Here is a 24,467-nt window from a genome sequence, read left to right as displayed (position 1 = left end):
CGCATATTGAACAGACACGTTCAGGTTTTAATTTTAGTGTCTGTTCTTTAACTGAACTGATTTTATGAAAATGAAAGCGGTGGGAAAGTGAAAGTGATCCAGTAATCTAGTAGCGGTGGCTTTGCAAGTGGCCTCGTAGGGCAGCGAAGCATTCTGGGAATTGTTGTCTTTCATCCCCATGAGACAAAAATACACGTTCTGTCTTTTCTCAGTCTAGAAAGCACCAAATTAAAAAAAATATTTTCACATTTCTGCTACATTAATGACCCATTTTAAATACAGATTCATCTTCCCAGTGCTGAAGTACCCCTTTAATTGGTCAGCGCACTCGCCTGACTTTAACCCAATATAAAATATATGGGGTATTGTGAAGAGGAAGATTCGATATGCCAGACCCTACAAAGCAGAAGAGCTGAAGCCCACTATCAGAGCAATCTGGGCTCTCATAATACCTGACCAGAGCCACAGACTGATCGACGCCACGCTGCATTGCTGCAGTAATTCAGGCAAAAGGAACCACAACTAAATATTGAGTTCTGTACATGCTCATACCATGTTCATACTTTTCAGGTGGCCAATATTTCTAAAAAGCCTTTTTTGTATTTCCTTGTATTGGTCTTAAGATATATTCTAATTTTCTGAGATACTGAATTTGTGGTTTTCCTTAGTTGTCAGTTATAATCATTAAAATTAAAATAAATAAACATATGAAATATATCATTATGTGTGTAATGAATGGATACTTTCCCTTTTTAAAAAAAAAAAAAAAAAAAAAAACGATGATATTCAACAACTGTATAGCCCCGGGACGTTGGGCTTTTGCAAGCCCTGTGAAAGTATGGTATGTTATGTTTAGTTAGACATCATGTAATTTGATCTGTAACAATGCTATCTGTTTTTACTTGCATTAGTGTGTTGCTTCATTCATTAATGTAATCTCATCCTGTCTACAAATCCAGTCTCTTGTTTACAAACGAATCAATTGAACATGCAATGTCTTCCCCATGTAAGAGTGGTTCAGGGGTACATTTGAAACACCTCAAATAATATGCAACAAGACTGATGTGTTTTGCTTTGCGAATGCATATTAGCGCGCCGTCTTCGATCGTGGGGAATTTCGCAGTACATTCGCTTCTCCAGTCCAAAGACATTGGCGAATTGACGTCTACGACCCTTCCACATTTAATAGCTTCTCATCCTTACATGACTGTTAAAGTTAACTTACATTTTTGTAAACCTTAATCTGTGTTCTGTCATGCAAGGTCATCGTAAAATCTAGAGAAATGTTCGAGGTGGTCAGCGAGGTTGAGACACATGAGTTATTATGCTTTATTTGTTTATTGTTATTATGTTTATAATAAAACAGATCAAATGCAAACAATAACCTAATATACAGTATATTGGGTTATTGTTTGCATTTGATCTGTTTTATTGTTGCTGTTTGCAATTGTTCAATGTTTTTTACTGCCACTCCACTTTTCTACTGTTAGCCTACTATTAACATGATGAACTAAAATTCATTATTGTGTCTTGTGTTTGCCATTACTGCAGGCCTACAATGTTTTATAAATTAAGTACTTCTAAACTAAACAAAAAAATCTAATGAAATACTGAATGTTGAATGAAATGAAAACAGTTGAATTTGTATTTTTAAAGGGTATTTTACGTGTGCAATGAACTGGTTAGGCAGCTTTACAGCATTACGGATGGGTGTCTCAACTCGGTTACTATTCCAACTGCACCAAACAAGGTTTGCGTGACACTAATGTGAAACTTTATTGAAGCAAACTTTATAATCGTTCCATGTTTGCAACTTCAAGGCTAATGTATGGGGCAGAACGCTTTAGATTCTGATTTAGATTGTAGAAAATCTGATGAGAAGCTGAAGTGAGTGATATGTCTTCATTGATATTGGCGTATGTAAGAGATGTACGTTTTGAATTCTTTTATATTCTAAATGCGAATTAGGTTATGTCATTGTTTTGGAACATATGTAGGCCTAGCTAAGATGTAGCCTATTGTAATATAGGCTAGTATTTAGCCTATTCAAAAGCCAAAAATGTTACATTTTGATTTGATGGGGATTTTAATAGGCTATAACAAGAACAGGCTGAACTTGTAAAATAGTAAAATTTCCGTTTTTGTTTTCTACGATAAAATCAAGCCATCTGGTCTATGTTTGAAAAAGAAAGATAATGTAGGCCTAGTATCAATAGGAACAGAGACAAAAAGGCGCATATACAGTGAATGTAAAACTAACTTGTCAAAAACATAAATAAAAAAAACTACAATCCCCAGAATTCATGGAACTTCCGCCATCTTGATTAAGGCGGTCCACAGCGGCACAAACCTACCACGTTTTGTTTAATGCACATCCATAGAGGCTGAACTAGTAGCCAAGCGTGCAATAACATTTTACTAGTCTACTGGCGTTTTACATCCCATCTCCTGGACGTGTTTAAAAGCCATGGCTGAACCGACACGCGCTTTGTGCGATGAGCTTATAAAGGCAGTGAATGTGATGATGGAGGCAGAATCCAGTCAGACATACCGCCTGGAGGCCCTTAAGGTAAATTATCATCTATAAAATACTATTAAAAGGTTATTATGTATGTACTGATATGTGTATCCATATTATGGAGGTCCCATTTGAATAACATTGTTATGGCAACTCCCGTTTTCATTCCATTCATGTCTATTCAAACGATCAAGTCGTAATCTTATTTTATGTTTATATGCTCTTTATGTTGATTTATAACCTTATCGATATCAATTAGGACGCATAAAGAAGTGTGCAATACGCGATATTGTGTAATGTATCACGCATACATAAAATATTGTATGCACATTCACATGATCATTTACTCAAGGGATGCAACGTTAGCAGAGTGGACACAGATGCACACAATGACACAGATGATATTATTGGCATTGCAAGTCCAAAATTTAAATAAATCAATAAATAATAAACATTGCAGATCAACACTTCGCAGACCAGTCGTTCTCTAGGGGACCAGGGGCCAATAGGGGGCCCTCCTCAGCAAACTTAAAAGTTGGTAGCAGACTCGCAGGATGATTTAAACTTATTTAAATTAAAACAATATTATTATTATTATAAATTATTATGAAAAAAGTTATATTGATAGTATCCATGAAATATTTCTCTCACCCTCATTCCAAACCTGTAAGACTTTTGCTCATCTTCAGAAGACAAATGAAGATTCTTTTGATGAAATCTGAGATTTCTGCCCCTGCCTTGACTGCTATGCAACTGACGCTTTGACACTTCAAAAAGTTCATAAAGAGATTGTTAAACGAATCCATGAATTAAGTGGTTTAGTCCAATTTTTCGTAAGAGAAACGTTCACAATCGCTTTGTGATGAACAGAATATAATTGAGGCTTTTATCCACATTTAAACATGATCAGTGAACATGAACAGAAGTTCAGCCAAAACTGCTTGACGGACGAGAACAAACCTCTCTGGTTCTTCCTGAAGCTGGAACGTGCTGCATAATAGAGGTGGGAGTAAGTCACACGTGTGCAAGTCACAAATAAGTCTCAAGCAAGTCAAAGTTGATTTTTGTGAGAATCAAGCAAGTCAAGTCATACAAATCTTTAATTATTGAACTGAATTTAAATATTAAAATTAGCTACAACTACAGTAGTTATGGACTATGTGAGTTTTATTTGCGACAAAAAATGCAATATGCATTTCTACTCAAATAAGGTGTCCTCATTCAGCTTTAATATAATACAATTCTAAAAATTTAAAAATAAATAAAAATTAAAACTACAGTGGGGCAAAAATGTATTTAGTCAGCCACCAATTGTGCAAGTTCTCCCACTTAAAAAAAGATGAAAGAGGCCTGTCATTTTCATCATAGGTACACTTCAGCTATGAGAGACAGAATGAGAAGGAAAATAAAATCCAGAAAATCACTGTCTGATTTTTAAAGAATTTATTTGCAAATTATGGTGGAAAATTAAGTATTTGGTCAGTAAAAAAACGTTTCAGCAAAGTGTCTCAATACTTTGTTATACCCTTTGTTGACAATGACAGAGGTCAAATGTCAGCCGCCACCTGCTGATAGTTTAACCCATTCCTCAATGCAGATCTCCTCTAGAGCAGTGATGTTTTGGGGCTGTCGCTGGGAAACACAGATTTTCAAAGATTTTCAATGGGGTTGAGATCTGGAGACTCCAGGACCTTGAAATGCTTCTTACGAAGCCACTCCTTCGTTGCCCGGGCAGTGTGTTTGGGATAATTTTCATGCTGAAAGACCCAGCCACATTTCATCTTCAATGCCCTTGCTGATTGGAAGGAGGTATGATAAAAATTACAGGCCTCTCGTCTTTTTAAAGGGTCATGAAACCCTACAGCTAAATTTTTGAGATTTTAACAGAGGTATGTGTGTTGAACATCATTGAACATAATGTTAGCATCTGTTAGATTTAATTAAAAGGGGAATCTGGTCAATTTTTATGTTTTTCACCCTATTTTCGTCTTCCGGGTTTAAAAACTACATTGCGTCCACGTCACAGCTTGTGACGTACCATCGCTCTAATAGTGCTACGTGACGCATCGGTGTCTCATTATTATTAATGAGACTGAGTTTTCTTATCCTATGAGAAGACACCGTCTCTTAATTATTCATGACAGCACGTGGTTCTTTCAAATGACAGAAGTGACAGTCTGCGTGTTCACGGAGTAGATGAGAGGAGTTTATGATGGGTCGTAAGTGTTTGTTTCCCTGGTGTAAAGATTCTGGTGTGTTGCATGGCTTTCCCCGCGATGCTGCCAGGGCTAGTCTCTGGCTGCGGGCGGTTGGTTGGCCATCAACTAGCGACACCTCAAAGCTTTATGTGTGTAACAAACATTTTTCGAATGAAAGTTACGAGAACTGGAGACAGGTGGACTTCGGTTTTGCTCAGCAACGCAGTTTGCGTCTTGCCGGCAATGCTGTACCAAGTCCGGAGGACTTTTCTATCTGAACCATCTTCCCCTGGGGTTTCAGGAGGAGAAAAGTCCTCCACCTCAGCAGAGCCCTCTGTACTGCTTTTACTGTAGTCTTCACTGTCGCTGTCCATCTTTATTATGGGTGTTCTGGGACGCGCGTAAGTTAGATCTCGGCTATATGTACATAACGGTTGTTGTTTTTTTCGATCATTTTTTTTTTCTTTAAAAAAATATGCATTTATACTGTGTATACAAACATAATTCTATATTTATAAATGACAATAATAATTGTGTATGCATTTCTATATTTTAAACAATTCCGATTAATCTAATATATGTAGCAAGGCATTCGGTTACTTTAAATGGTCAAACAGACGGTTGTCAGTGTATTTTATTGGACTTTAATTTTGCCAGCTTTAAAAATCCTGCATTTCGTTACGTTTAACCCCATATTTTTGTTGAGATTTGGCATGGGCCACTGCTCTGCACTGATAGATGACAGTTGCTCGCCCCCCTCTTTCTTCCCCTGCCTCGCTCTGCCACACCCACCCCCTCCCCTCTTTTCACGGGCATGCACGCCCATTTAAGTAGCATTTTTCAAAAAGATTACGAGGTGGATTTGAGCTGAAAGAGGGGGTTTCATGACCCTTTAAAGCTACACTGTGTGATATTTTCCCCCATCTAGAGGTGTAATATACCTGACCATCCAGTTAATACTAGTTTCTGTTCCTCTCAATTCTGATTTCGTTTTAACTCCTACGGTGGCCAATTAAGTCCAAGATTAACATGGCAATCCCCCTCTTCACATTCGACACGGTGCCATCGAGTGTTAAAACGCGAAAGGCGAAGCTTGAATTTATGGGTATGTCCCTCTTTGGCTAATGTACTTTCAAGATGGAGGAGCAACATGGCGACCGGCATTCGAACCCCTCACCCGTATGTATTTTCAACGGCATATTATAAACTTACGAGAATACTTTATTACTTGAAAGAAGTAAATATACATTAAAGGTGCACTATGCAGCTTTCCGGCCACTGGAGGGGCCTATTCAAAACAAATGCGTAGTTTGATGACGCAAAGTGTGAGCGCAGCATCTTGGGAGATGTGGTCTTCTCATCACAGCCGGTGGAAAATGGGACTCGGGCAGAAATCACGTTCATGCATGTGGTTATTAACGTTACTGTAGTCTAAAGCAGAGCAGGACCGAGTGTTGTGGAGCTGAGCACGGCTGCTGGAGCGATTGTTAAACAAATACCCGCCTTGCGAATACCGGGACTTTTATTATGACGGGACGGGACACAGTCGCCGGGCGCCTGCACAGATCCACTCTTCCGGTTATGATTTTGAGGTAATGGAGCTCTCTTTATCATATTAGATACATTTAAGTGTGTTTAAAACGATGTTATGACGTTACTCCGTGCGTTCACTTGTTCACACTGCTAAGAGTAAAGCGCTCCTGCCAAATAAAAGCCGAAACCGAGGGTAACGCAGATATGACGCAATTGACAGGCGACTCCCTCAAATGCAATGCTGAAACGTCACGGTCATTAGTTAAAATAGCAATTTTCTCACAATTTACAAATAGTTGGAAACATCTGGGATATTGTAGGTACTCAACTGAACAAAATATATAACACCGGCCTAGTGGTTTATGGATATTTTACTGCAAAAATACTACATAGTGCACCTTTAATGAGCATATAATAAGAACTAAGTGTTTTTAGCTAAGAATAAACTAAAAAAGTTACACAGTGTAGCTTTAAGTGGGAGAACTTGCACAATTGGTGACTGACTAAAAATACTTTTTTGCCCCACTGTTGCTTAAAATGGAAATGTAGCTGTAATTATGGTGATTATGGACATGTGACTCGAGTCCCCCATCTCTGCTGTGAAACAGGAGGATGAATCTCATTGGTTCACATGTTAAGTAAGCATGATTGAGCTTCTGTTTACCATAACTGATGTGTGAGTTGATGAATGTTTATGTGTGAATTAAAGCCTAAAATAAAACTGTTCATCATATAAAATGATTGAGACTCTTCAAATAACTTGGATTAAACCGCTCAATTCATATGGATTAGTTTTATGATCTCTTTATGAACTTTTTAGTGTATCGAAGTGGTAGTTGAGTTAGCTTTCAACGGAGGGACCGAAATCTCTCAGATTTCATTAGATCTTCATTTGTGTTCTAATGATGAATGAAAGTCTCAAACTGAGGTACATACTGCCCCATGTATTTTGTGTTGCAGCCCTACTAAATGCTGTTGATAAATGTTTTAATATGTTTCTTTATTGTTATAGTTTATTGAAGATTTCAAAGAGAAAAGTCCCTTCTGCGTTGAATGTGGTCTTCAGTTAGCGGAGAAATCACAGACTGCAGTGGTCAGACACTTTGGGCTGCAGATACTGGAGCATGTAGTCAAGTAAGTGTCTAAAACACTTCTCTGTGTGTGTGTGTGTGTGTGTGTGTGTGTGTAAATGTGTGTACATAAATAGTAGGGGTGTAAGAAAATATCGATACACGTGAATATCGCGATATTATGTTTGGCGATATTGTATCGATTCTCAAAAACGCTGTATCGATATTTATATATTTATTTATTTACATCCAAGTTTCATGGCTTTGTGTTCGGTTTAAACCACAGACTGTATAACACCCAACCGCTAGATGGCAGTGTTATCTCAGAACGTATAACTGACGCGGAGTCGGAGAAGCGCAAGGTGAAAGTGCTAGTGTTTACATTAGCAAACCCAGCTCTCAAGACGATAGCATTATCCCGCTCCTGCAGTATACAGAGCTGAAGTGTGGACTCATGTTGGCTTCAGCTATAAAGAAGCCACTAAGGAAATCGACAAGAATCATTTTGTTTGCAAAATAGGCCAAGTTATAATCTAATACTCGGGAAACACATTGAAACAGAGAGCTCGCTTAACATCCTGACGTCCTGAATGTCCTGCACGCTTTCCTCTCAGTAACAAAATAAACACACTCCAAAACTGACAGCGGTGGCAGGAGAACGAAAGATAATAGCAATGTGGATATGGATGCACCAGCTCTGCAGCTCAGTAACGTTACTTGAAATAGCACTTTATACAATAGACTGCTTTATAGAAAACAGCTTTAGGGTCCGATCACACAGAACGCGTTTTTCAGGTTCGAAAACGCGAGGCGCACTGCACTCCCTTTTTTGGTCGGCGTTTTTTCATTCAAAAATGAGCAGTGCACTTTAATGTTTCTAGGCAACCCCCGAATCAGCTGTACTGTCAGTCAAATCAATGTAACGGTCAACACAACGGAAGGCCCGTCTCTTCATTCATTCGATTGGACAACAGAACATAAGCGCGATGATGTTGCACGCTTTTCTGCTCAGAGTTGACTTTTTTTCAACTTCATGCGCTCGGAGCGCTCCTTCAGAAACGCGAGGCGCCCAGGGCGCATAACGCTCTCAGCCAACCGAAATCCATTCAAAAAAGGCTTCTCGCTGCAAAAACGCGTTCTATGTGATCGGGGCTACTGTGTTAAATATAAAACAAACAGTCATTCAGTCATGAAATGGACTGCACTTCCTGTTGTTAAATAGCCACTGCTATACTGTGAACCTTTAAAACATATACACATAAAGAATCCTGCAGTCACTTTACATTTCCCTTAATTTAGATTGCACATTGCATATGATAAGTGATATAAATGATACTGTATTAATAAAATAAAATACTTTGTCTCGTGTTTTAGGCTTATGGTTGTGTTCTTTATTCTTTTAAATTATAAAAAACAAAAACACACAAAAAAGAAATATTGCAATATATTGCCTCTCTTACAATATCGCAATATATTGCAATATATTGCCTCTCTTACAATATAGCAATATATTGCAATATATCGTATCGTAACCCCTGTATCGTGATACGTATTGTATCGCCAGATTCTTGGCAATACACAGCCCTAATAAATAGCTATGTTTTCATCCAAAGTTGTGAATTTAACCAGCATAGCATGTAAAATGTGTTCATAAAGTACTGTTTCCACCTCATGTGTTCAAGAGAATAAAAGTGTCACTTCCTGGTAAATTGTCACAAGACATCTGGGAAACTTTCTGCAATCGGTAAAGCAACTGGCTCTTTTTTTGTGTGCAGACGAAACGCAAAAAGCACTGTCATGTTATCTTGCGTTTGGATGCAGGTGTTTGAGCACACAATTCTGTGTGACACTTCTGGGAGGGAGTTAAACCAAAACTTTCTGATGACAGACTTTAACTCAGGCCTTTTAGAAACATCAAACCAACATTTGAGATGCTGCACGATGTGATTGGTCTGCTGGTTAATCCTAGCCTGACGTGGTCATACTTAAAGGGGGGGTGAAATGCTGTTTCATGCATACTGATCTTTTTACACTGTTAAAGACTTGGAATCCCATACTAAACATAGACAAAGTTTCAAAAGTTAAGGTGGACGTTTGATGGGAGTATTTCTTTGTCAAAAATACTACTTCCGGTTAGTCATAAGTTTCGGCAAGTTTTTTGAGATCATGCGTCCCCTTTGACGTTAGTGGGGGCGGAATTTCCTTGTATGGGCCTTACGGACAATTCTACCGGAAGCGAGTGAGAGAGAGCGAGGGAGAGAGCGAAAGCAACAGCCTACGCCCATCAAAGCGCTGGTTTGTAGGATGCTGGACAGGTGACAATTACACATAGCATATAACAATGTCACCAAAAAAGTGCGTTTTTGGTTGCCAGACCAAGACAGTCCTGCACAGATTCTCCAAAAACCCCGCGGTAAGGCAACAGTGGATGGAATTTGCTTTTCCGGATCAGCAACTGAGTTGCGCGAATGTTTATATCTGTTCGCTGCATTTCGGTGCCGACTGTTTCATAAACAAGGCCCAGCTTGACGCCGGCTTTTCCAATCGCCTAATGCTGAAGGATGGAGCAGTCCCAACGTTAGAAGGGTGAGTGAGACTGCTTCAAATGTCTGTGTTTTTTTTAGTCCGCTTACTGTCTACACAAACCACGCGTAAACACACAAACACACGTGCACAACTGCACTTCCCACATGTACACCTTCAAAGACAAAAATACGACGATATAATTCAAGTATAAATATGTAAATAACACAAGCCGCTAAGCATTTTATATAGTTAGTGTATAACTTGTAACTTACCACATACAGACGTCCTGCTCTAGTCGTTTTTGCTGCTGCTCCTGTTCAACTTCAGCCTCTGGGTCTGATTCCGGATCATAGATGTATGGCTGTATCTGATTAAAAGCCATATTTTTATTTTGAATAAAGTTTTTTTCCCGCTGTTAGGGATGACACAGCTTTACGACGCACTCGACTCAACACACAGCGAGCTGCTGCACACGTCATTATTTAGCTCCACCCACACGACACGCCCCCACCCCCTCGGCTTTTTTCGGAAAGACTCGGAACAGCGCATCTTTCTTATATAATTATTAAAAAAATAAAGACTTTTCGGAGATATGCAGGATGCAATGCTACTGTATAGGTACTCAAGATTGACATGACACTGACTGAAACTGAGTGTTTCACCCCCCCTTTAATTTTAGTCAGAATATGAGTCTGATGCTCCATTGGGCTGTGATTATGGGGCGTGTTCAATCGAACCAGGAAAGACATCAATTGGACAGACCTACAAGCAATCAGAGCAACGAAGTGACGCATTGTCAAATGTCAACAGAGCTCAACTGCACTGTGTTGCCAAGTCTGCATTTTTTTCCGTGGGTTGTTTTCTATGTCCGCGGGTTGAAGCGACTATTATGTGATATATAGACCCATGAGTGCGAATTTTAGCAGGCAACCTTGCCAAAATAACACACATTTTACCCCCCAAACGCCATTTTTTCCCAGAGAACCCCCCGAGAAGCTATTGTTTTGGGCTAGTGGTTGGCGGGTTTTGTTGTAAAAACTTGGCAACCCTGTCTGCACGTGCTAAAATAAACGATCTTTGCCGGTGTTGTAAATTTTTTTAAGAACTTAATGATACACAGAGTACTTATCCAACATGATCATCATTTCAGAGAGAAATAGTGAAGGTGAATGCAGATACAAACAAGCTCTCCGTTTAGGATTCGAGTAAATATAATCCAAGCCCCTTTGTTGACGTGATGATTACGTTACTGTTTATCATCTGTCCGTCATCGTCTAAAGCCCGCCCTGATGATTTCATTGGTCCGAACAGTTTCTGTTTGGGGATAATCACTCCCCTATGGAGCAAGGCCAGACCGAACCACCCGACCTAAAAAATTAGTGGGCAGGGCTAAGTTCGGCTGGTATCCAGGCTAGGCTAACCCTTTTATCCAATCACATTCTTTAAAGGGTTACTTCACCGCTTTTTCATATTAAACTGTTATTCCCTTAACTAAAACGAGTTGATACATACCTCTCTCGTCTCAGTGCGTGCACTTAATCTCTCTGACGCGCGGTGACGATCTGATAGCATTTAGCTTAGCCCACTAAGCCCAGCTCATTCACTATGGTATCAAACAGAGATCAAGTTAGAAGTACCAAACACCTCCACGTTTCCCCTATTTAAATACAGTTACACGAGTAGTTGAACGATCAAGTATGGTGACAAAATAAAACGTGGCGCGTTTCTAATCGGATTAAAAAGGAGAACTATAATGTATGGCGGAATAGCACTTCTGAGAGTACTTCGGCTCGGCGCAGTAAAAAGTCCCGGCCGAAACATCTTTCCTCACACCTCCCCCTCACTCACTCATTTCTGTCAATAGGGAGATGCGAGGGAAGATGTTTCGGCCGGGACTTTTTACTGCGCCGAGGTTAGGTTGCGGTGCGTTCAAAAACATATTTATTTACAAAAACAAGTTATTCCGAGTCATTTAACTCAAGTCTGAGTCAAGTCTCAAGTCATGAATGTCAAGTCAAAGTCAAGTCGAGTCTTTAATTAATTTTTGTCAAGCAAGTCTCAAGTTCTAAAATGTGCGACTTGAGTCTGACTCGAGTCAAGTCATGTGAGTCATGTGACTCGAGTCCCCCACCTCTGCTATATGATAAATTGAAATGAGCTGATAATATCACTGTTTTCTCCAGAACGACTACAGCCAAATCAAAATTTTGTTGCAATATTGTCCTGTTCAACACTGTGAAGCTGCTTTGAAACAATCGGCATTGTAAAAGCGCTAAGTTTACTGATAAAAAATATCCACCTCAATTGAAGTTTTTTAATGCAATATCCCATAATGAATGAATGGATGGAAATATAGCTATAGTGAACAACATTGAACACTAAACTGAACACATTCTTCTATGAACAGGTTTCGGTGGAATAACATGGCACCGCAAGAAAAGCTCCAGCTGAAGAACTGCACTATGGGCCTGATGTCAAATGTGAGCATCTTAGAAGTGTCTCTACTCAATCTTCTTATTGAATGCGTTATGGCGATTGCTTATTTATTTATATGGCTTAATGTCCTGTGTTAGGGTACACATCCGATTCTGCAAGAGGAATGTCATGTAAAGGATGCGCTCTCACGAATAGTAGTTGAGATGATCAAGAGAGAGTGGCCGCAGCACTGGCCCGACATGCTGAAGGAGATGGAGGCCCTGACTGCTATGGGGGTAACAAGAGCTTTGGCTTAATGTTGTAGGACAGGGCGGCTTGATCCTGAAGTTATGCCATCCTGTCAGAGTTTAGTTCCAAAAAATACAAAGCACATTCAAAACCATAAAACTGGTCTCTGGTGAAGAATGGATGTTCCCATAATATTTTTTTCAGGCACAGTAGGGAGGTGCCGTGTCCAAGGCTCATGTGGAGGGAAATTTTGTACATTTTAAAGTTAATTTAATCAAGCTGATGCACTCTGAGATTTCTAAATTTAGAGTTCTAACCCATGTGTAAAATTAAACAAACAATTAATTCTGTAAATTGACCTCCCTGTACTTACATTTTTAAGGGGATTCAACTTTTTTGTTGTTTGCTTTTACATTTTTAGTTGATTTAGTGTCTAAGCTTACATTACATTCACACTGGTGTTTAAGGAAGCTTAAATATAGGAATTATGTTTATGTTTAGGAACAATTAGAATATAAAAAAATAATAAAAAAAATATTATTATTATTGTTTTATAATAATAGTAATAGCTATATTGTAAAACAATTGCACTGAAAAATAAATGAAAATGAATATTTCATTCATAATAGGGGTGTCCCCGACTAAGGAATTACACATTCGAATCAGAATTTTCAAATCTCTCTATGGGCGACCGATAGTCGAATCATCTGTGTGTGTGTAAACCATAGACCGGAAAAAAATAAATGGTATAAACAAAGGGCAGGACACTAGTCAGCTGGAGGCTAAGACTATTTTTATTTTACTTTACACACTTTTAATAAAGTGATCAAAACTAGGCTACACTACACATTCGTAAATGAACCGTTCTCTCATAACATTTAAAAGCCGCGATCGAAACACAGAACATCACACAAATATATAAAAGAACATTTTGATAAATAAACCTAAAAAAATACCTGCCTAGAGAGGAAAAGAACACTTTGAGTGCGTTTATATGCACGTTCTTAAGCCGATTGTGCCTAAAGGGGGTCTCACACCGGACTGAAGCTCAGCGCCGTCTCAGGTAGGCTATCTCACACCAGGCAGACGTGAACATTATATACGCGCAAGCTCAAATTTGAATCGACTTCTGACAGAAGAGCTGCACGATGAGTGTATCTTGTAGCACAGGGTGAAATCAGTATGTACATTCATGATTTGAGGGAAATCTACATTTAATCGCCGTGGACAGGCGTCGAATGCCGCCGTCGGTGTATATGTGTTCGAATTTTAAAGGCGCGGCGCGTCCGGTGCGAAGCTCAGTGCCCTTAAAGGGGCAATCACTCAGCGCCGCGACACGTCTTTATAACACTAATATTGAGCACCCCCATATTGCCAAAATGGTATGATCCTCGTTTCATAACACCCGCGAAGATTCGACCATGAGATCAGTGGTCTAATCTGGTCCTGCATATCGATGCATCGAATCTTCGACTATTAGGGGTCACACCTAATTCATAAGTATATTATTTATTTATTTATTTATTTATTTATTTATTTATTAGTTTACTTGACAAGGACAATGCAGACAAAACATTGTACAGTTTCAAGCAGCCGATGCTCCACATATAGGGTTCTAGCCTAGGGCTAATTTGCAGCCCCAGTCCCTGGCTAGTTTTTTTATTTTTACTTTACACCACAGTAGGGAAATTGCCACACTTGCCCCCAAAAAACACCCTAGCTACATAATCTTGAGTCAAAACAAAATGGGTCTCATTTATGAAATGAACATAGAGAAAACACACAAAAGGGGGAGTCTCCTTATCAACCACCACCGATGTGCAGCATCCACCTGGATGATGAGACGGCAGCCATATTGTGCCAAAACGCTCACCACACACCAGCTGATTGGTGGAGAGGAGACAATGGATGGTATGGTATTGGTATGAATGCGAGTGGTGGCTGCGTCAAATCTCACATTAGGTCTTGGCTCGGGTACACACGTTTTTTTAGTTAGCTTGTAGCAATGTAGTAAATCTGATGGAGAATTGTAATGAGCATTCTGTTCATTTAGAAATTAAAGTTAATTAAAAATACCACAAATGTTTTTTGAGAGTGAGAATTCACACATCGCCGCATCAAGTACCTTCAGCGTTCTGTGAACGAGAAAAACAGAATAAAGTTAACTATATAAAATAAATAGGACCGCAAGAAAAATATTTCGCTTAATTAACAGATTAACAAAAAAAAAGTGATTTAAAGGGTTCGTTCACCCAAAAGGGAAAATTTAGTCATTAATTCCTCTCCCTCATGTCGTTGGACACCCGTCAGACCTCCGTCCATCTTCACACACAGATGAAGATATTAGTGTTGAAATCCGATGGCTCAGAAAGGCCTTCATTGACACCAATGTCATTTCCTCTCTCAAGACCCATAAAGGCACTAAAGACGTCGTTACAAAGCCCATCTCACTACAGCGGCTCTACAATAATATGACTCGTAAGCGAAGAACTTTATTTACAAGCAGAGGAAGACGTGCCGTATCTAAGCCAATGGAGGTCTTTCTGAGCCATCAGATTTCTTCAAAAATATCTTCGTGTTCTGAAGATGAACGGAGGTCTTGCGGGTTTCGAACGACATGAGGGTGAAGAGTTAATGACAGAATTTTCAAAAGTTTTAGGTTTAATATTCGGTTCAGTTTAAGTTTCAGTACATTCAGTTTAATAAGTAACAAGAACAGAGATACAATCATTTCAATCAAGATTAAAACAAATATTGTGATATTTTTACATAATCAAAAGATACACATTAAAAACAGGAAAATAAACACATTAGCGCACTGCTGCAATGATTTGTTAAAAAAACAGAGGACGTGTACAAATCAGTGAAATTTTTATATTTGACACCTGGTTGCAACTAGCCTGACAAGTCAGACCCACATCAAGATGTTTGGTCTGGAAACTCACCATTGACAGCTCAATCCGGGGGGCGGATAAATGGTTGTCTTTCAAACTCCCTCTGCACGCGATAGGATAGCGCTACACCAACCAGAGCAACGAAGGTGAAGCAGAGCTCGCTGACAGATTTAACATTCGCCGTATCCGGTCAGCAAAACGCCGAACACATCTTCCCTTTTTAAGGATGACTTCAGTGCCGTTCTTTGTTCTTTTCTCAGAGAAAAGCTTAACTCCAAGTCTTCCAGAGTCGCGGTCAAAGCTGATTCGAAAGACCGCCGTTCGCCAGTTTCTGTGTTTACTAGAAGCACCCAAGCACAACTCGGCTGTCGTCATTATGGCCCCGCCCACCGACTCTATACACGATGTGATTGGCCCGACCAGAGTTAAGCGTTTACAGCTCAGAAGGGTATTGAGAGTTGCTAGACGACACTCGCGGCAGATTAGATTTGCTGCCGCTAGGGTGCGTCTAGATTTCTAGGCTAGGTTGGAACTAAACTTGGCAGGAATCTTCAGGAGTTGGTGTGAGAATGTTCTGAGATTCTGCTAAATAATGACATGTAAAATAATCATTGTCTATTCGAATAAATCACATTGTAATTCTCTTCAGGATGCTCAGACTGAACTCGTAATGCTTGTCTTGCTGCGGTTGGCTGAGGACGTGATCACATTTCAGACATTACCCACTCAAAGACGGCGAGATATCCAGCACACTCTTACGCAGAATATGGACAGCATCTTCACCTTCCTGCTTAGCATTCTGCAGCTTCATGTGAATGAGTACAACAAGTTGGTGAGTTCTTCAGACTTTCATGATCACATGCAAAACATTTTTTAAAGGATTTGTGTGCTTTTTCTACAGTCTGGTGCATGCTGCAGAATATTGCCATGTTCATAAGATTTCAATAGATTTTTTTCATGTTGTTTTCTAGAAATGCGTTGCTGGTCTGGAATTGAAGGTCAGTCGGGCGTTTCATCTTTATTTATCAGTTATAATAAAATTGGGGGTATGGGTTACTACTGTTCTTATTAGGGGCAAAATATCAAAGGCTCATTTTCAAATGCACAGTGTACATAACTTGAATTTATGGGATTAATTAATTACCTAGGGTAACAAATGAACCGTGTGAAACATGGATGAAGCTATTGTAAGCATTTCAATATATCAAACTGTTCTCGGCTAATTTATAAACACATTTGATGGTAAGATGCCAAAAAGGGTCTGAAGCTGTTGTGCTTAGCCCCATAATAGCTTTTTGCAGCAAATGTATTTAAGTTCTTTAAAAAAATAAGTTCAGTTTTTCTCCTCTTGACTGCCAGATGCAGTGCTAAGCACTAGTAGATAATCATTGTGCCAAAAAGATAGGTTGAGTAAATATAACAGTCTCTCCATGATGACACGAGGATAAACACTACAGCAGCTCAGTGGCTAGACTTTATTTGCTTTCTCGCTTATAATAGGTCATCTTTTCACGCCGTCCCATGCCGCGCTCTAACTGTCATCAGGACGGATATCTCCGATTCCCTTTTTCCACTATGTGAGTGGATGCTATTATATTTTATTGTTGTGTCGTCAAAACCCTGTGCTTCATGCTACTGTCTGGTGGCTGGTTTCAACCGTGCTTAGGTAGCGCTTTCACGTATTACACGAGTCATCTCTGTTTCAAGTTGCAAATTGTCTGAATACGCTTCTTCCAGATAACAGACACAATAGATGTCCATCATGTTTAGAGATTCAACACCTGAAGGAGGCTCTGACTGATCCGTGCTTGCATTTTTAGGATGCTAATGAGAGACAGCTCCGCCTTGCAAAGTTAGCCTCTTCTGTTAGCCTCGCACAACAGCCGGAGCACGCTCAAAAGTGCACTGCCGAGCAAGAAGAAATCTTTACCACAGACAGAAGTTTCTGAACATTTGCTTTTGAAGACTTTGACCACTCTCTCTTCAGAAATGGTGGAGATGAAACATCATCTTCAGTTTCTACAACCATCAGTGTCAGCTACACATACTGAGAACACGCATGTGGATGAGAGTAATTTCCAACTCCCACATGCTATAGATTTAGACACACTCTTAATTTTCTTGATAAAGAATGGGTGGTACCTGTCATTCAACCCACCCATGTTTTCTCCAGCCTATCTGTTGCATGTCGTTCAAGCAGTGGGTCTGTACATTCACCAGGCGCAGGCCAGGCCCATTTACTCCACATTATATATTATCTGTTCTGCAGATGGTGGTGGCTCGTTTGGGTCTTGACAAATCACCTGTCCAGCCCATTCAATTCAATGTTTTCTTCAGACAAGCTGCTCATAATGTGTTAACAATGCCACCATGTAAGGATTTTGTCTTACAGACAAAGAATTCTTACAGGTCCCAATGTGCCTAAAGGAGGTCAAAGCCTGCACTCTTGCCTCAATGGCCAGGGCTGACTCTATTGGGGTAGGATGGATGGCTGAAATTTAACAGCCAGTCACAGTATTGGTGTTATCACCAGATGAGTCTCTAAAAGGCAATCTACACTGCCCAAGTGTGCTTCTTGAAGAAGGCATATTTGTCTGTAGCCTATGTAACTCGAGCAGAGAATACTATCTGCAAGCTGTTTCTTTTCTGTAATGACACATTCGAGTCAGCGAACATTGGTGCTTCTGTACCTCAGTTCTTACAGACAGCTCTGTTGTTGACTATTTGTCGTGTGACTCGGGAGCTTGGGACACTTTCAGCGACCCGGCAAGAATTCCTTATGGTGTCCTTCTGCAACAAATAAGCATGTTAGCTGTTGCCACATCCGTGATGTTAGCTGTTGCCACATCCGTGATACATTGTCCCCATCACTATACTGGGGCGTTAGGACCCACAACAGACCACAGGGTGAGTGCCCCCTGCTGGCCTCACTAACACCTCTACCAGCAGCTACCTGGTTTTCCCAGTTGGTCTCCCATCCAGGTACTGACCAGGCTCAGCCCTGCCTAGCTTTAGTGGGAAACCAGTCTTGGGCTACAGGGTGATATGGCTGCTTGTGACATTTTTGACAATTCCTTGTCATTTGGGAATCTGTGAGAGAGCATTCTGATGCTGGGCACCTCTCTGTCTGTGTCATGATGTGACTTTGTTCTTTTATTATTCTTGACCTAGCTAGCTGGTGCAGCGATTATCCACTAGTACTTTTATGGAGCTAGAAATATGACTAAATGATCTGAATTTGAATTGTATAAATCTGAATTATTGACAAGTGTAATCTAACAAAATTGAATATTATGTTGCATTTTACATAGTTCTGAATTTGAATTTTTTTAAATGTTGAATATAGAACCTTTGAAATTGAACACATCTGAAATGTTTTTATGTCGAAATTGTTTAGACATGTATTTTCAAACAGCAGATATTTTGTTCTGAATTAATCGACTGGAAATATTCAGTTTTTGAAAATACAGATTCAAGATTTCAGATGAAAAAGAAATTCAGATCATCAAATTCAATATTCTAAAATTCAGATCATCAAATTCAATATTCTAAAATTCAGATCATCAAATTCAATATTCTAAAATTCAGATCATCAAATTCAATATTCTAAAATTCAGATCATCAAATTCAATATTCTAAAATACAGATCATCAAATTCAATATTCTAAAATTCAGATCATCAAATTCAATATTCTAAAATTCAGATCATCAAATTCAATATTCTAAAATTCAGATCCTCAAATTCAATATTCTAAAATTCAGATCCTCAAATTCAATATTCTAAAATTCAGATCCTCAAATTCAATATTCTAAAATACAGATCATCAAATTCAATATTCTAAAATTCAGATCATCAAATTCAATATTCTAAAATTCAGATCATCAAATTCAATGTTCTAAAATTCAGATCGCAGAAATTCAGATCTTACAGAAAGTAGGCCAGAGGTCATCAGGGAAGAGTAAAGGATGTCAGAAAAATCCAACGGAGCACCATCTGATCATTTCATTTCCTATTTGTAATGGAAGAAAGAGAAAAGGTCAAACAACCCCTTTATACTTTTTTTTTAAATCTTATTAAATGTATGCATTTCATGTTCAATTCTTACATTTGATTAATAAATGCAGTTATATTAGTAAGACACTAGGGCTTTTACCAATCAAATTAATTAATTTAAACTGCAAAAATAAAACAGCAATGAATAATGTTATGAGATTGATGTTCTAAATGTTTGAATATACAAATAAAAAAATACAATGATACTTTTAAACATGAAACTAAACCGCCAATAGGTGGCAGCAAAAGATCGTCTTAATGAGTGAGTCATGAGTCGTTCATTCAAATGATTCATTCAAAACGCTGATTCATTCAGTTCAAAACACCGTGCTGAGTGTTGTTCCTTTGGAACTATATTCGTTGGTGAAATCATAGTTGAAATAGAAAAAAAAAGGTTTTTGAATGGTCTAAAATGTAAGTACCTAATAATGAATTATGCTACACAATTCACGATTGCAATGTAGCTATTTGAAATCGTTTAGATTGCTGCTCACTTGTTTTGATTTCTCCACGAATGTCTCACAAAGAGATAGGCAGCGCCAGCCTCAACGCGACTTGTTACCAGAGATCCACTCCATTATCAGTCGCTGTTTACATTGAATATAATAATAAATAAATTATCTGGTTATTTTAATGTTTTATTTGTCCTGTCGGGAAAGTAAAACCCTCTTTGATTTGTCCCAGACAAAGATAATGTGGAGCCCTTACAGTCAGCCCTGTGTGTTCATTCATGATTTCTCTCGTGCTGTAAAGCAGAGGTGATTGGTTCATGTCATGAGCGCTGCCGTTTGTTTGAACCGAGGGCTACAGTGATTTGTGACTGTCACGCCATAGACTGTTAAAAAATAGGTCACGCATCATTAGAGCATTATTATTGTTAACAACTTCACCCCCCACCCCCAAAAGAAAACTCATTCATCTACATTCATTCACTTTTTCGAGTTAACTGTATTAGTGGACTAAAGTAGGGAATAGTGAGGGTTTATGGGGGCGATTTTGGATTCAACCCTGGAGAACGACAGAAGACGTCAAACGCTTAGATTTTCTTCACTTATCAGCGATTTGTAAATCACGCACGAAAAATGAGAAATCTAGCCGAAATCTCTTTTTCTGTGCATTAATCTAAAATGAACAAAAAAGTATAAAGGGCTGTTTGATCTTTTCTCTTTCTTCCATTACAAATAGTAAATGAAATGATCAGATGGTGCTCCGTTGGATTTTTCTGACATCCTTTACTCTTCCCTGATGACCTCTGGCCTACTTTCTGTAAGATCTGAATTTCTGCGATCTGAATTTTAGAACATTGAATTTGATGATCTGAATTTTAGAATATTGAATTTGATGATCTGAATTTTAGAACATTGAATTTGATGATCTGAATTTTAGAATATTGAATTTGATGATCTGAATTTGATGATCTGAATTTTAGAATATTGAATTTGATGATCTGAATTTTAGAATATTGAATTTGATGATGTGTATTTTAGAATATTGAATTTGATGATCTGAATTTTAGAATATTGAATTTGATGATCTGAATTTGATGATCTGAATTTTAGAATATTGAATTTGATGATCTGAATTTTAGAATATTGAATTTGATGATCTGAATTTTAGAATATTGAATTTGATGATCTGAATTTCTTTTTCATCTGAAATCTTGAATCTGTATTTTCAAAAACTGAATATTTCCAGTCGATTAATTCAGAACAAAATATCTGCTGTTTGAAAATACATGTCTAAACAATTTCGACATAAAAACATTTCAGATGTGTTCAATTTCAAAGGTTCTATATTCAACATTTTAAAAAATTCAAATTCAGAACTATGTAAAATGCAACACATAATATTCAATTTTGTTAGATTACACTTGTCAATAATTCAGATTTATACAATTCAAATTCAGATCATTTTGTCATATTTCTAGCTCCATATACTTTAGACCGTATCTGGCAGTCAATTCACATAACCACAGTTACATACGTAACTAGCGTTTTTAATTTATGTTTACAGTTTTTTTTTGATGTAATCTATCTGCTCTATATTCTCCATCTAGTTATTTATTTGTCAGATGAAATTAGCTGTGAATTGTTTTTTGTTTTTTTGACTTTTTCTTCCAGACAAAAGCTCACTGGCGAGTTGGTGTGGCCACTCTCAACACTCTGGCTGGCTACATTGATTGGGTTGCTCTTGGCCACATCACCAATGAAAACTGCCGTCTTTTGGAGATCTTGTGCCTGTTGCTGAGCGAACCTGAGCTTCAGTTGGAGGCAGCAGAGTGTCTGCTAATTGCCATTAGTAGGAAAGTAAGTGGCTGCTTCATTTACATTATACAATTGTTTTGTTTCAGCTGTATGGTTTTGTTTTCTACTGTGGTGCTGCGATAATGGAGCTCTTTGCAATGTTATACAAACGAGTCAGTTGTTGCCTTGGAAGACGCAAGAGTTTACAGATGATATGTGATATAAATATCATCTGTGTTATGAAGGATGACCAGGTATTTTTTTAACTGAATTATTAATTATTAGTTCTCATCCCTCAAATGTTAGTCTAATGCTGCGTTCACACCGCACGCAAATGACGCGATTCGCACGAGTGAGTTACATCTTAAGTCAATGCAGAGACGCGAATAGGCATTCTGCGGAGCGACTCGCGCGAATGAGGTGGTGCGATTCGCGCGAATGAAGCGGCAATGATCACGCGAATTGAGCGTTTTGAACGCGCGATTCGCGCAAAACACTCGAATCGCTCAAGTTGAAAAATCGGAACTTTGGCGGATATTCGCGCCGCGTTAACCAATGAGAAGCCTGCTTACTGCTGTCACGTGGTGAAGTGACGGATGGGAAACCCACAGGGGAAACCCCGAGGCCAGAGTAATTTAAAAATACTACTGTATTGTCACAAAATGTACTTTTAATAGTTTTCAGGCGAGAATGTAGTTGTTTAAAGCTCAAATATGTGATTTATTTATTAAGAGAGCGCCTATTTAAAATTTGATCTGGTGTTTTCGGAGGTGTGAGACCCAGGCGATCACCGGAGCTCAGGGCTCATCAACCCCAGTGAGAGCAGCCTTAACTCGCATAGTCTTTCTGCCGACTGCCGCTGCCTGGCAGAACCCCCTCCCATGACGCAAATTCGCGTCTGTTGTGTAGTGAATGTCACACGCGAATGAAGCGAATTTCACGCGCGAATGAAGCGAATGGATTCAAATTGTTCACGCGTCCAACTTTGTGCATATAGCACGATTCATTCGCGTGCGGTGAGAACGCAGCATAAGGAGAAACTGGCAGCCAGGCGACACATAAGTGATCGATGTATGCAGGAAAACTCCTTATACCCCTTTGCCCAAAGTGTGGTCCTGAAAAATCTAAGATTGAAAGGCTATATGGCCCTTCCCTTAGCCCTACAACTCCAGCCAAAAGAGAATCGAGACACCCCTACCCCTTCACATGAACCTTGAACACAGTAAACATTTTTAGAAAGAAAAGATTTGAAAGTTGATTAAAATGGGCTGTACTGGGTGTGTTTGGAAGAACTTGATGAATGATGGAAAATAGACTATTAATAACTAGCAGCAGGGCTTGACATTTAAAACCTGCAATTTTACCAGTGGTGTAAACGCAATCACTCCTTCTATCCACTTTGGTGGGTCCAATTTTATATATAATATTGTAGTCTTTTAAAAAGGCATCTGAAGTAATAAACTAAGTGCAATATAGTGCTGACAATTATTTATTTTTTTGGATACAGATCAATACTGAAATATCTAAAATGCTTCTCATACTCATTTTGCGCAGAATAGATACACGATACCAGCTGTGCTTTCTTGCTCGCTCATCTCTCCGACATTGAGTTACACAAACCTTCCTCCCCCCACTCACTTTTCATTTGCACCAGATTAATATTGTTGGTGTTACAGGGCTTGAATTTCGGCATTGGATTGTGTGTATTGCACGTAATTTTACAATTTTCCGCAGATGTTGTGCTCAAACCCAAAGTGCGCACACATAAAGCAACCTCTCAGTACTAATTTGAGTTATTTTCGATGTCACAATGCCTGTCTTGGTGAGTATTCATGTCAGCACAGTCAGTTCTGTTTTAGGTGAACGTAAACCGTTGAGCAAGAAAACGTGTGTAACCGTGTAGTGGAGCCGTGTGTCAAAGTCTTAGTGACAGCAGCCTATTAAACCTGCGGACAGATAATATTAATCTCTATATTTCCATGGTATCGATTAGGGCTGTCAAAATGGCTGAAAAGCTAAATTTGAAATTCTTCCTTAAATATGATCAAAATTCAAATTATAAAGGCAACTCTTAATGTTAGAGGGAAAAATTACTGCCTCCTATACCCACAAGAGGGTGCAACAAGCAACTAAAAAACAAATCAAGCATTGCATCTTTTATTGAAATCAAATGACATTCACTATTTAAAAGTGCATTCACTTTTCAAACAATTGTTATTAAATAAAATATAAATTTGATAATGTGCACGTAAGGAAAATTAGGTCGCAAAGGTGCATACAACTGCAAGTGAATCAGTAACTGGAGAAAACGTGCTTCATTAGACATTTACATTTACATTTATGCATTTGGCAGACGCTTTTATCCAAAGCGACTTACATTGCATTCAAGGTAAACATTTTTACATCTTGCTCTCCCTGGGAATCGAACCCATGACCTTTACGTTGCTAGCGCAATGCTCTACTGTTTGAGCTATAGGAAAGCTTACAGACAATGTAATGTAAAACACAAAATGGCATTATGCATTTAGCAGACGCTTTTATCCAAAGCGACTTACAACTCAGGAGTACAGGAAGCGATCCGTCAAGAAGAGGCAAAGAAAGCGCAAAACGTGCCCTAAATGCCAAGATTTGTACACTACTCAGAGTAGCAAAAACCAGAAAAGGGAAGAAGAAAAGAGAAATAGAGGAGGAAGACTTGAAGACATACAATGTCTTTTTTTTTTGACATTCAGAAACAATCCATTTTGACAATCCATTTTCACTCACT

General features: G+C 38.8%; 1 protein-coding gene across 1 annotated transcript in view; it reads left to right on the top strand.

Moving 5' to 3' along the window:
• The first annotated feature begins 2,344 nt into the window (after window positions 1-2,344).
• Window positions 2,345-24,467, top strand: part of LOC137045011 (exportin-5) — a 65,024-nt gene continuing 42,901 nt past the window's right edge. The window contains exons 1-7 of the mRNA XM_067421433.1: window positions 2,345-2,569; window positions 7,262-7,383; window positions 12,253-12,325; window positions 12,419-12,556; window positions 16,053-16,235; window positions 16,375-16,401; window positions 21,578-21,763. Coding sequence (XP_067277534.1) covers window positions 2,468-2,569; window positions 7,262-7,383; window positions 12,253-12,325; window positions 12,419-12,556; window positions 16,053-16,235; window positions 16,375-16,401; window positions 21,578-21,763 — 831 coding nt within the window. The 5' untranslated portion in view covers window positions 2,345-2,467. The remainder of the gene's footprint in view (window positions 2,570-7,261; window positions 7,384-12,252; window positions 12,326-12,418; window positions 12,557-16,052; window positions 16,236-16,374; window positions 16,402-21,577; window positions 21,764-24,467) is intronic.

This window comes from Pseudorasbora parva, chromosome 17 (genome assembly GCF_024679245.1).
Source record: "Pseudorasbora parva isolate DD20220531a chromosome 17, ASM2467924v1, whole genome shotgun sequence".
Taxonomy (NCBI): Eukaryota; Metazoa; Chordata; class Actinopteri; order Cypriniformes; family Gobionidae; genus Pseudorasbora; species Pseudorasbora parva.
This window is presented reverse-complemented; position numbering and strand designations above follow the sequence as displayed.